This window comes from Xiphophorus couchianus, chromosome 4 (genome assembly GCF_001444195.1).
Source record: "Xiphophorus couchianus chromosome 4, X_couchianus-1.0, whole genome shotgun sequence".
Classification (NCBI taxonomy): domain Eukaryota; kingdom Metazoa; phylum Chordata; class Actinopteri; order Cyprinodontiformes; family Poeciliidae; genus Xiphophorus; species Xiphophorus couchianus.
In genome coordinates, this window is record NC_040231.1 from 26,051,538 (window position 1) to 26,064,473 (window position 12,936).

Below are 12,936 nucleotides of genomic sequence, written 5' to 3' on the forward strand. Positions count from 1 at the left end.
AGTGCAAAACCAAGAAGAACATTTGTGAATCAAAAGCTTATCAGAGAGCAGCACAAAAGTTGAAAAGTTAGAGATATTTGGATCCAGAAATGTTTGCAAGTGCTTTATCTGAAGTGACTTATTTACAGGTGTGGGAAATGTCTAAAAAAATTTAAAATACACCACTTTTAAGGGCAGAAATGGGTTCATAACAGCACTTTTAGCTCTCTAACAATTTTGTCAAGAAAAGCCTGCGTCATTGCAGCCACTCAAAATTCTGCAGCCAACTATTTGGACAACTCAGTGGCAGCTCTGGAATGTTTTATACACAATTTCTTCAAATTCAGACATCTTAAAAATGTTATTTCAATTAGTCATAATTAAGTTTGATAGTAATTCCAGGCCTTTCAAATCTCGACTCCATCAGTGTCGTTGAGATATCTCGAAAGACATTTTGATTTGTCAAAATGCAGCTGAAGAAATCTCGAACTGTTCATCCTTAAATGCAGATATCCTAAATGATAGTCAGAATGTGGGCATGTCTAGTCAAAATTCAGTCCAAGTAACACTCATTCAACTTGGAATAAAACCTGTTAGAAACGGCAACTGATCCAAGACGAAGGCAGAGGTTCACATTTCAGACCATAAGCATACAGCCAAAGCTCTGACGGAAAGCTTTAGATCAAAGCAGATCAATGTTTTATACAACTGTAGACATAAATCTCATTGAGAGTATGCGGTATACTGTTCCTTGATCCTCTATATTTTTTCTGAATTTGAGCTATTTCCCAAGGCAGATTGGATAAATCTTTAGTTTCGAAATGTCTGTGACCCTTAACGACATACTTCAAAAGACTCGAGGCTGAAATAGAGAGGATTAAATAAAAATGCATTAACACTTATCCAGTTCTTTTTGTAAAACTCTTTTTGTTGGTCTGTCTCTGTCACAAGCAAACGCAGATAAAATGCATTGAAACACAAACTACAAACAAAATACACAAAGGTCCAATCATTCCGGTTGCAGACACTTGAGGATACAGCTTCATAAAGATCTTTTTGTGAAAAAAAGATGTTTAATCCTAAAGTACGTCTTCTGACACGGTTCAAAGCTACAGCTTGTTTTTTTTATCGCATGTAAAGCTCTCTAAAATAATTTGTTTGACCTGAACAATCCCTGGATGTTTTTAGAGACCTATTTAAACTGTCCATCATCTAACTTAAGGTTGTTTTTTCACTTAGTGAAAGAAAATTAGCCAAGCCTTACCACCTCCCTTCGCGAACTGAACCAGTGGAAGCAGCAACAAATGAGTAGTTTTGGGGAACGTCATGTGGAAAAATTATATGTCCTTGATACAACATAACAGTTGTACCCAGTTAAAATGTATACAATAAAATCTTCCTATCCTATTTATATATATATATATATATATATATATATGACTCAATTTTTAACACACTGACTTTTAGTCAGACTTTGTCCAGCTGGTTAATACAAACTAACTTTAGCATTGATTCTTAATAATTTCTATAATTGACTGGTTTTCATTTTTACAGCCACCTTGTTGACGGTCTGAAAACATGCAGTACAGTTTCGTCTCTGCAGTTATTACCAGCAATGGAAAAGATGTCAAAAGGTCTTAAAAGCATCTTTTAATGCAGTGAATCTTACACTGCTGAAATTAGAACAATCCAAACCTAAAAAGTAATTACGTTAGATGCCATAGCTATGGTTATGGGAATATTAGCTGCCATAGCTACGCAGATGCCAACAGCTCTACATTACAATATCACCAGGTGACGGATGCTAAAAACAAATCAGTGCATGTGTTCGCCACAGCTTTCTCCAGCTGAACAGAAACAAAGCTGAAGTCATTATGTTTGGGACTAAAGAGCAATCATCTGGAGTCGGCACACAGCTTCAGCCATTACAGCTAGAAGCTACTGATCAGGCCTGAATTCTAGGCGATGGACTCAGAGCTGACCTTTCAGAAACACATAAAGATAATTAACAAAGTCAGCCTTCTATCACCTGAAGACATTTTCTAGGATTAGAGGACTAATGTCGCAGGAAGATCCAGAGAAGATCAGCCATGTTTCTCACAGATTATATTTAAGGGCAAATTCTGGTGAGTAATTATCTTAATGTTCCTGATTTATGAAGATCAACAAATGTGAACCACACTTGAATGCTATGCTCTGATTTTGACAAATGGCTTTTTAGAAAAGGAGCTTTCGATAACATCTTATTTAAGCCATAGGGACTCATACTTTTGTAAGTAAAAGTTCGATCAAACTTTGATCACGCTTTAAATAAAATACAAGAACAAATAATAAAATCCAATCCTTGCATATTTTTCTGATTGGGGATTAGTTGTTTTTTTTTTTTTAACAAAACCACCCATTTAATTAAAGGTCATATTTATAAGGAGGTGATTCTGCACTGGAAGATGAGTTCAGTTTAAGACCATTTGCAAATCTCTGAAAAAACATAAACATTGACGGTCTTTTCTGGGCGAAACGTTTTAAAACTTTCCTTCATCACAATTACTAGCTTGCTTCCTCGTTATGTGCGTACAGTTATTGAAATAGATAATTTCTCTGTTTTTCTTTACTTTTCTTCCCCCTTGAAACAGATGGTTCAAACATTAGCCGCCTGCCGTCTCCCACGGCTCTGGAGCTCCAGGTTTACAAATGAAAACATTTTCATCTTTTGTGTTGACGATGATGATGATTTGATGCTGCTCTTGATGCGCACATAGGCGATTAAATATTTAGCCTGATTAAAAGGGTGCTCACTTAAAGGTAAACTTTTGACACTCTGAGATTTATAGATGTCTGTTGCTCAGGGAGCGTCAAGTTGAAACGTTGCCTCTTAAAGTCCTTTTCTGTTGCTGGCTCGTTATTAATCATCGGGTTGCAGCAGGAAAGCGTGGGTTTTTCTCTGTTTTTATTGTGCTAGAGGGAAGACGAACATCAGATGGTAAAACAAACTTTACTCCTACAACACAATGTGCTAATTACAAGGACAGATTGAGCTCCAAACTTGTGAAAATGATTCAAGATTTTGAATGGAAACAGACAATGAATTTCTTTGAATCTTTTGCTGAAGGTTTCTTGCTTATTTTTGTTTCTTATGTCTTGTTTAAAAACAATATTGTATTTTTTAATACAGTTTTTTTTCCCGTGATTCATGTTGAATAAAGGAAGTTGGAGGAATTTGGAGAATATTTGAGTGAAGAAGATTTCATACATCTAAAAAAGTGTTGTTTGTGGCTCGGTGGTTTTTGGTTTCTGGTGTTTGTTAATTTTATTTATGCTTACTGAAAACAGCGAAGGTCTGAAATCTTTTACAGTGACAAAAATATACATTTCCCATTCTGGAAGTCCAACTGTGCCAATATTGATTTAATGCAGAAGGACTTTAACAAGCCGAAATCTATACTAAAAAAATAATATATTAATAGGTCTTCTCCACTGCCACAAAAATGTTAAGATTGAAGTATTACCATGTTGGAGGTATGTAGCTGTGAAAGAGAGCCGCTTAATTACCCTGAATCAAACTGACAGACTGACAGCAATAACCTCCAAGTAAAAAACGGACACTATGCTTTGCTTAAAAATGCCTTTGTTGCATGCAGAATGCCTTGTTGAAATGTAGACTGAGTCACTGCATAGAGATTTTGTGTGCTTGTTGGAGGGTTTTTAAGAAGCAAATTTGTCTTTTTGTCTAGTTTCAGAATCAAAAGAAAATGCAAAAGAAAAAGGTTTTTAAAGGTTTTGCACCTTCAAATTGCTTTTTACATCTGGCCAATACTTCGGTCACCTCCGTAAAATACTTCAATTGGAGCGAGTCCAGTCTGACTGCAGCTGGAGGGAGGATGAAATAAAAGGTTAAGCTCAGTCAGTATTTGGAAAAAAATATATACATTTTGTTTTTGCAAAATATTGTTTTTATCATGGCTCTTCGTGCAAGGCTACAAAACTAATGAAGTATTTAATGGCAGTTTCCTTTGGGTAAATATTTTACCAACAGTGAGATGCCTTCTTCAGTATTGTCTTTTCACCTTGCTGCACTTTCCTTGCCACTTTCTGGACTATTTATGTCACCCAAAAGAAAAAATCAAATAACACACATCAACTGTTTTGTTTAGCAACAGTTTAATTTTCTATTTGCTTATTGTTTGATAGTTAAAAGTGAGGTAAAGAAATGAGGCAGGATCACTGATGTTTTGCTGGTGGTCAGGCTGGATTTCCATGCAAAAAAATATTTGTGCTAATATAGGTCACAGAGGAATATTTATGAAATGGAGTGCTTGTATTCTGGGTATAATGTTTTAAGCATGTTTTCTTTTCAGTATTTAACTATTAAGATTATACAAAGGACTAACGCAATCTTTGATTTCTCTCACTTTTTTTTTTAACAATACATTTTGTTCATCTTTTGCATACACTGATCTGTTTTGTCACCCTTCTGATTCCAGACCTGAAAAGTTTAAAGTTTTATAATGTAAACTCTCTTCCAGAAGTTCAGACAGTCTGACTTCCAGCTGAATGACCGAATTACATGTTGAATATACTATTCATCCGTTTGCTTTTGATGTTGCTTTCAGCTGATTCAAGCACCCAAACCTCGTCCTTCACACCGGTTTGCAGGAATACAGAAAACCTTTAAACCCATTTTCACAGAGCTTTCCACGTATTCCTGGGTGTCTTTCAAGGGTGGTTTCAAAACGCCCAGCAGCCCCTGGGCCCTTTCTCAAATAAAAGCATTAAAGGCGAGTCGGTTCTCTCGGAGTTCACTTTCTCAAATAACGCATTTTAATTTTCCCACAAGTAAATCAGTCATGAAAGATAATTGAATTTCACTCTCATCTAATTATGGCAGATATCCGATTTAGTTCATTTACTTATTTATTTTTGTTTCCTTTTCCAGGACTCGCTATTAATTTAATTGCCACAGCAAAGATCTCTTTGTTTTCTTTTGTGTATCTTTCCATCAAGGCAGGTGGCTTCCCACCAAAAGTTACAAAGCAAATAAATGTTGCCAAATGGTGTTCAATATTTAACTCAATCCAACCACATGAGAAACATCCAGTTCACAAAATCTGCACAAATAAAATCAACAAATCCATGAAAAAACAGAAATCTAGTAAAAAATATACTGATATAAAATCTGGGATAAGCAACATGCATCAGTTGATTGTCTCGTTTGTTGAGCTACTTTAACAGAGCAACATTTTTGCATATTTCTACTGGTATTTTAACTTTTGTTTTGTCCAAGTTTTTGATGCTGGGTGGCATTAATTTGCATTTGTTAAAAAGAAACCTAGACTGGGCAGGAAATTAGCTCAGCATTTATTAGCTACTTTAATCACCTAAACATAATGCTGGTGTCGTTTTGAAAATTGAGCTAGTTCTGGGTTTTGGACTAAGCCCTATGCGTTTCAAGTTCCTGAAAATCCCCCTGACCAGTTCAGTTTTTCTACTGGTAACCTGCTCCGTAAACAATGCAGCCTCTGCTCTCAGTGACCTCTGACGTTTTTTGAGCGTGTGTCTTTCTGTCATCCACACAGGAGCGGTTTGTCTTCGCGACCGTCTGGCATCTCGCATCTGTCTCACTCTGCGCTCGCTCAGTCGCTGCCACCAGCCAAACATGCAGGCACGCTGCTGCAGGACGTGCAGTCAGGACTCCGGCATGCCTCTCCACCAAGGTCCCACTCTCCTCGCTTCAACCACAGGGTAATAAACCACGGGCCTTTACAGGGAGCCAACCATCGGGACCTCTGCTAATGCTTAACAATCAAGTCACGGACAGACAACCGTTCACTTGGAGCTGGTGTGAAAGACAGAATTGCAGCAAACCAAGGGCTTACATGTTTGTTTGCACTTTGTGCGTCCCGCATTTTGACGACGTTTGCTTAGCAGGTTAGAGTGTTTAACAGTAGCTAGATTCTTTCGTTCTACCCAGTTACAATGCATTAACACATTTAGACAAACCACTAATCTTTTCTGTCGTATTGCTTGTTTTTATTGTGATGACTGCAGCAGAGTCTTAAAACATGCAGCTCAGTGGCTTTTAATATGTGGTACATGTGTTGGGAAGCAAAACATATGGTGCATAGCTGATAATTTGTCATTTCATTGAGTCCTATGCTTTTAGCCCTCTGCTTTTCTGCTAAACACTAATCTTTTGCATTATGGGTCTCAAACTGTACCTGCTCGACTAAGGTTTTTTAAAAAGGGGAGCCATGTGTCAGGTCAAAAATGTGAGGTCTTTCAGAAGCTTTCCAAAGATTGCTATGCATTGTTAAAAGTTTTAAAATGTTTTGCTGTATGACTTACAGTGCGGAGACAAAGTACCTGAGTGAAACTGTGTTATTACCTGTATGAAGCATGTCCTACCAGCTAAAGCTTAAGTGTAAAGCCTGGTTCACACCGCAACAAGTTAAAATTCACGACTCTCAGTTTTCAAAACCTGAGAGTCCCCAAAAGACATTGAAAAATCACAGCTGTATCAAGTTTGGTTATACAGTGTGTGGTGTTCAGCCACACGGCAAAGACAACGAAGAAATTTTATTCATGGAATCTCTCAAAACCTCTCGAGATCAAACTTGAGTTCAGAGTAAACAAACATGGCCGACAAGGAAGAATTAACAGTGTTTTGTGAACATGCCATAAAAACATGGCAGACGTCCATTGCACTTTCTAGTGGGGCCGTGGCAAAGGTCTGGTTTCTGTATTTTGAATTATCCTCCATCTTGGATTGCCTAATTAGTCCAAGATGGAGGATTAACAAGGCAGTAATAAATCAGAGGATTATCTTCAGAGCCATCATAATATTTGGAATATCCTTAAGATTGCCAGAAGGGAGAAGTCGGATCAAAAATTGGCATAATTATCTTGACATGTGAACCCCTGAATTCACAATGTATTCATGTGTCAGACTGAAGTTTTTAATCAGATCAGCAAATTCTTTCTAGACATGAACTGAATTAGAGTCGAAGTTCAACACTCAAAAGGCATGCTTCCACCTCCAGAACCTTTTGCAGAAACCAGGGATTTTTTTCTGCTTTCTAAGGCTGCATTTGAGAAAGTCTACAAGCCTTTCCAGGTTAGCAGAGACTAATTCAGTTTTACAATTAAACACTGCGAAATGGTCACAAGGTTTATGTCCAGAAAACCAGGTTTTAATTCCGACTGGTAGGTTTTGTAGCGATAGAACAAAACCTACCAAGTTGCCTTTATTGAAAGTTGTAACTAGAGCCAATTTTAAAGTTTGTAGTAACTTTACATACAAAGCATAGCTGTTGTGTCAGAATCATTGGTTATAGGTTTTATTGCCTAAAATCACAGTTTTTACTTTTACAACAGAAGTTTCTCAATTGTTGAGCGAGAGTTTGCTAGAAACACTCGCGGTGTGAGTCGGTGCTTATTATCTTCAGCAGACCTGGTTTGGAGCCAACAGTGGAAAAATCACCAGATGTTTAAAGTCTGGAGAGAAAAAAAATTCTGGGCTTATAGTCATGTTGGTCAACCAACTGGTATCCACCAATGAAGAGTTTTTTGGGTTGTTTTTACCACAATTAAAAACACTCTCGTATTTCCATGTTTGCACTCATTCAGAACCAAATATTTTACGCTGTCGGTAAAACAGCTGTGACTGATTTATCCTTACGTGACTCTTGGTGCACATCTCTGCCTTTGAATGACCCGGCGTCACCAGAACATAACAGAACCTCCAAACAGCTTCATGTGAAAATCTGACGCCTTTGGAAAGCTTCAATAGAGGCTAAGCAGTTTGCCCTGACACATTGAGTTTTATGTGGCTTGTTAATTAACAGAACCTCCACCAAAGTGTCGGCGAGCATCATTAAAAATATAATTTCCAGACCGCATTCAAAGGACAAATATAACCGTTGGGGCTGATAAATGAAGCTACAATGGAAACAATTTCAGACCTTTATTCTGCGCCTGTTAGCTAAAGTCATATTGAACAGAAGCTGAAAGTGACCTTAGTCCTCATTTATTTAGTATCTCAGGAGCATTCAACTCAGAGGTTCAGCTGGATCACTGTTTGTATGGTTTTATATATTTTTTAAAACCTATTCATTATCAGAGTTGCCTTAAAAATAAATTTTCCTTTTTGATCTAAATGAGTTTTTAACACCTGTAGTCAGCTGTCAGATATGACTCTAAAGGATCAATTCATGCAATTTCCAAGTTGGATCAACTCTCTGACAGACACACTGGTCTATAGGATTCATATTGGCATACTGTGTTTGAAGCTTTTCAAAAAGCAAATATAAACATTATCAGACCTTTAAAAACACACCTCTGAGCTGTCATCCTGAAAAGCTCTTCACCTGGTCACCAAGATTTTTTTTCTTTCTTAAGGGTACCATTGAACTTAGCAGGAAAGTGAAACCAGCTCCAAATTATCTGCTTAAAATTGATACGTTTTTATTACACGTTTTTATCAGAGATTTAATTCAGAAGTACCAGCAGCACGCAGATGCAATGCGGTCATAAAATTTTGAAATTTTTTTTACAAATGCCACCAAAAGACTGCGTTTTGGCACCAAGTAACCAACAAAAATGTGTCTAAATCTAAAAAATAAGATCAAGTGCAGGTTTTATTTTCTGTTGTTAATGAGCAGGAATCTGTAGGAAGTGTGGCAATCAACACCATGACGACAGAATATATAAAGTGATTAAGAGGAGAGTTTATACATCTGTTTTTGATATGCAGACTGTGCTATCAGTTGGCACAGTCTGCTCAGTAATCTGCATAAACTAGGACAGAACAATAATGGCACAAAGCTGGGACATAAAAGGTTATATTAGCAGGAAAGATGAGCTTAGCTCATTGTTTCCAATCTTTTTTTGTTTTGTTTGGTTTTATAATCTCATGCCACATTGTGAAACTTGGTCTGCACATCACAGTTCTTGGCTGAATTCAGGAGTGTTTGCAGCACTGGTATTATAAAGACTCTTTGTAACTCATATCAGTCAACATATTTAAGAGCTGTCACAAACATTTAATTTTTCAAGAAAATGTATACATTTTTGATGAGATATGAACATTAGTTTGCATTAGTAAGATGTGATTTGTGTGAATAAACTGTCTGCCTGTGCTATGATCTACAGCAACTCAGCAACTACAGCCACAAAGGAAGAGTAACTTGTCTTGAAAAGATGCTCATAATGATGAACTGATTTAGCTTTAAGGTTCCTGTTTTCCAACAGCAACCTTAGGAAAAAGCAGTTTTTTTTATAGAGAAATGTTGGAGCCGGCACTCTGAGGTAATCAGGTAGCTTGCACTCAAAGGAACATCTGCTCTGGCTTCATCTCTGAAGCTCAGTGGTTTTGTCCAGTTTTTATATGCAGTCTTTGAAGCAGAAACTAATGCCTATGTTCAAAATGCCCCAATTTTTTTTTTTTTTATCATGCTGTGGGGTTTTTTCAGAGCCCTTTTCATGCTGCGTGTTCCTGACACTGCTGTCTCTGTTTTTCTCAGTTTGGTTGAACAGCATTTGGTTGTAAAGATGTAACAGAGCAGTGACAGACTAGGGGTGGGCTTTATCAACGCTTCAGCTTGTTAAATGTCTGCAGCAGCTTGTAAAAAAGGCTACATGAAATAGTCTACCCTTTACATTTGTTACCCTTTTGCTTTACCACACAGGTTTGTTTTTTTTTGTTTTGTTTTTTTTAACTGTCAGAGTAAATGTTTAAGAAAGTAGAAGCTACAGGTATATTTGGTGCTAGGAGCTGCTCAGGCTCCACTTGTTCTGGTGCCAGTTTCAGGTAATGGCGGGCCCAGTGCCGTTTCAACTTGAGTAGTGAATCATTTGGTGTTTTTAATCCTGGTTAAGCTCTTAGTTTGAAGTAAATGTGTGTTAGAGTACTACTTGTTTTAAATGATTGTCAAACATCTCAAAAAAAAAAAAAAGACACTACACTTTATCGTGTTATGTAAAAACAGTTAATGGGTAAACACGTGTAGTACTCCTTATATGTACAAGCTCTGGTTTCTGCTTTCAAAATGTTTGTTTGATCCCGTCGAAGCTGCAGCGGTACCTTCAAATGTTTCTGCACTTCTTCGTCTTCAACATGTAAAGTTTAAACAAAGTCAAACAAGATGGACTCGCTTAGATGTAGCAGGACACCTCTGCACCTCCACCTTCATGTAACTCATAAGGTGTCAATGTAATGTGTGACTGACAGTTTCTCTAAACAGATGAACATTTCCTCTGAAAAGAAAATCAGTCTCAATAAAAGCAGTGCTCCTTTTTCATGTTCAACAGGCCTTGTAAAATAAACAAAAGAAACGTCTCCTTTTATTAAACCGTCCCGTTTTTTTATTTCTTTTCTGACGCCTCAGGTGAACCGGTGCCATGGAGAATACAAACGATGGAGGAAATGTGATTTTAGCCTTTACGTGCTCTTATCAGTCAACTGTACTCAAGAAAACACGATCAAACCCCCTGAGTGTATGAGTTAAATACATATTTTAATGCTTTTTTTTTTTTAAAGCAAAGAAAAAAAATGCAAACATGTTATCTTCAAGAAAGGATCTCCTCTTTGTCCACGGACACCCAGCTCCCTTTTTCTCACTGGCAGAGAGAAAGCCTTCTCCTGACACTTCAGAAGAGTTGGGTTCAGAAAGATGCAGAGGTTTCTGTTCATGCATGCAGTACCTATGCCGAAGGGATAAACTTTGGTCCAGATTTCTTTCCAAATTATGCAAAAAGTGACTTGGAATTAAACGTTACCCAAGAATGCCCTGGACAAACCGACGCCGACTACAGAAAAGCATGGTGTGACCCTGAGTAGGTAAAAACCTTTTCCTGTTCCATCCTTGATGCTGCGACTCAGTTTGTTTAATGTTTCGATGAGTTCCTTTGTTTTCTTTACCAAAACTCTCTCAAGTTACCAAATGACTCCCTTTAAACTTCTGAAAGCAGTGAAATGTTTGATAAAAATGTATCTTTGAATCAGTTTAGGTTTCGTTTGAAAGTTGCCAATAGAAAAATTTTACTCCGGGCTTTATTTGTCGACAGACTGGCGACCTGTCCAGGGTGTACCCCGCCTCCCGCCTGGAACGTAGCTGGAGATAGGCACCAGCAACCCTCCCGACCCCATTAGGGACAAGGGTGAACAGACAGTGGATGGATGGATGGATGGCTTTATTTGTTCCCCCCATTTTGGTTCTTAATATTATTAATATAGTTGGTTTTGATTTGTATTAACTTTTTTCTGTGACACCTTTTCCACCCCATCGTCCACCTCACCATCATCTTCAACCAATTAATATTAAGTACAATTGATTATGTGCAAGTAATTTGATTGATGGATTAAGTTTTAACAAGAATTCACATGGTCCCCTTTGCTTCATTAGTTGATGTATGGAAACATTTTTCGCATGGTGGAGAATTAATTCTTCAGGCATAATTTCAGACACATTTTGAAACCTTGATTATTTATGAATAGCAACATATCTCAGCATCGATCCACCCTTCACTTTTCGGTCTGCTGTCTAGCGTAAGGGCTTACTTTCAACATTTTTCATACTGTGCAAAAAAAGATGATCTAAAAAGAAAAGGTCAAGAAGCTTAGTTTTTATTTACAAAAGTGTTCACAACATGGGAAAAACTGACTCCAAAGCTAAAACAATCTCCTAATTGATAGATGCTGAATGATTCTTTCCTAGAGATTGTGTTTATACTAAGGTAAAAGAGTTTTCACATTAATAACCCCCTAAAGCGATGTAATGATCTTATCTTATAAAGCCTCTTTAAGCAGCACTAAGGCATGCTGGTGTTTGCAGTTTATCTTGTGTCACAGAGGGAATGCCACAAGGAAAAGCCGACGTTTCCGCTGATGCTGTAAAATATTTTTCTGTTCATTATATTTGTTTTCTTTGCAGTTTGTGAGATATTAAAGAGGATTATAGAGGCTGTTAAATGACTTTATCACCTACTAAAAACTGCAGAGTTTTAATGTGGAAGTAATGAATATGGTTTGTCATTTCCCATAATGGATAACTTCAAAGCGCTCTCTCAACATTTTTGTGCAACTTTCTAATGGTATTTGGAGCAGACATGATGCCATAAGCTGGTCATGACTGTAGTCAAAGCAATAATCAGAATAATTCAAAGAACCACCTGCAGGGAAATTTATGAAGATCTCTCAATAAAGGGGAAAACTCAAGAGTTGTGTCCTCAGCTGCTGTGAACTCGCAACAAACGATCCAGAACTCCACTGATGAGGAGAAATCTCCCTAAAGCTTTTGAAGTTCCAGGAGAACAAGTGGGCAACGTGACTTTACTTATATAGAACATTTTCAGCAACAAGGCATTTCAAAGTGGACTACATTTTGGTCTACTTGGACCAAGAGTGAGAAAAATGGACTGCTCACCACCAGAAGAAAAACACCAACAGGAAAGTGCAGAGGTGGGAACATCAGATGTGTTTTGACTTACGCTAGTAGGAGATTTTATGTAAATAAAGAAAAGATGAGTGGAAACATTGACCAGGAAATTCTCGATAAGACTCTGCTGCCAAATGCTAAAATATGAAAATGAAAGGTTTCTTTCTTCTTCTTCTTCAGCCATACAGTGATGCTGAACCCACAGCTAAGGACAAAAGAACTGCTAGAATGGAACTGAAAATCAGCAACAACAAAAAGAGCTGAAAATCAAAGTACAAAGAAGAGGACCAAGGACAGATGTTTCAAAATAATGGCTGTCTGACAACATATGCGTATATTTTGCCCACATAGGAGAGAGCTACGTCCCAGTTTCCTTGATGAGCAAAAGCTTTTCAGTTAAGTGTTTAAAAATAATTAATTTTTTTCCTATTTTCATTTGTATTTATTTCACAGAGGTGAATTAGAAATCTATTAATGAAGAAAGACATTAAAAAAAATTGTGTTCTTTTCAAATTACAAATTTAAT

The 12,936-nt window shown here is 37.3% G+C and overlaps 1 protein-coding gene across 2 annotated transcripts in view; it reads left to right on the plus strand.

Annotated features, from left to right (window-relative positions):
- adamts7 (a disintegrin-like and metallopeptidase (reprolysin type) with thrombospondin type 1 motif, 7) overlaps positions 1–12,863 on the plus strand; it is a 141,150-nt gene extending 128,287 nt beyond the window's left edge. Inside the window, exons 24-25 of one of the 2 annotated variants that reach the window (XM_028014791.1) lie at positions 5,553–5,718; positions 12,591–12,863. In XM_028014791.1, the coding sequence (XP_027870592.1) occupies positions 5,553–5,718; positions 12,591–12,648 (224 nt within the window). In that variant the 3' untranslated portion in view covers positions 12,649–12,863. Of the gene's footprint in view, positions 1–5,552; positions 10,321–12,590 lie in introns of those variants that run through there. The other variant, XM_028014792.1, reaches the window with a different exon arrangement.
- Positions 12,864–12,936: the final 73 nt, after the last annotated feature.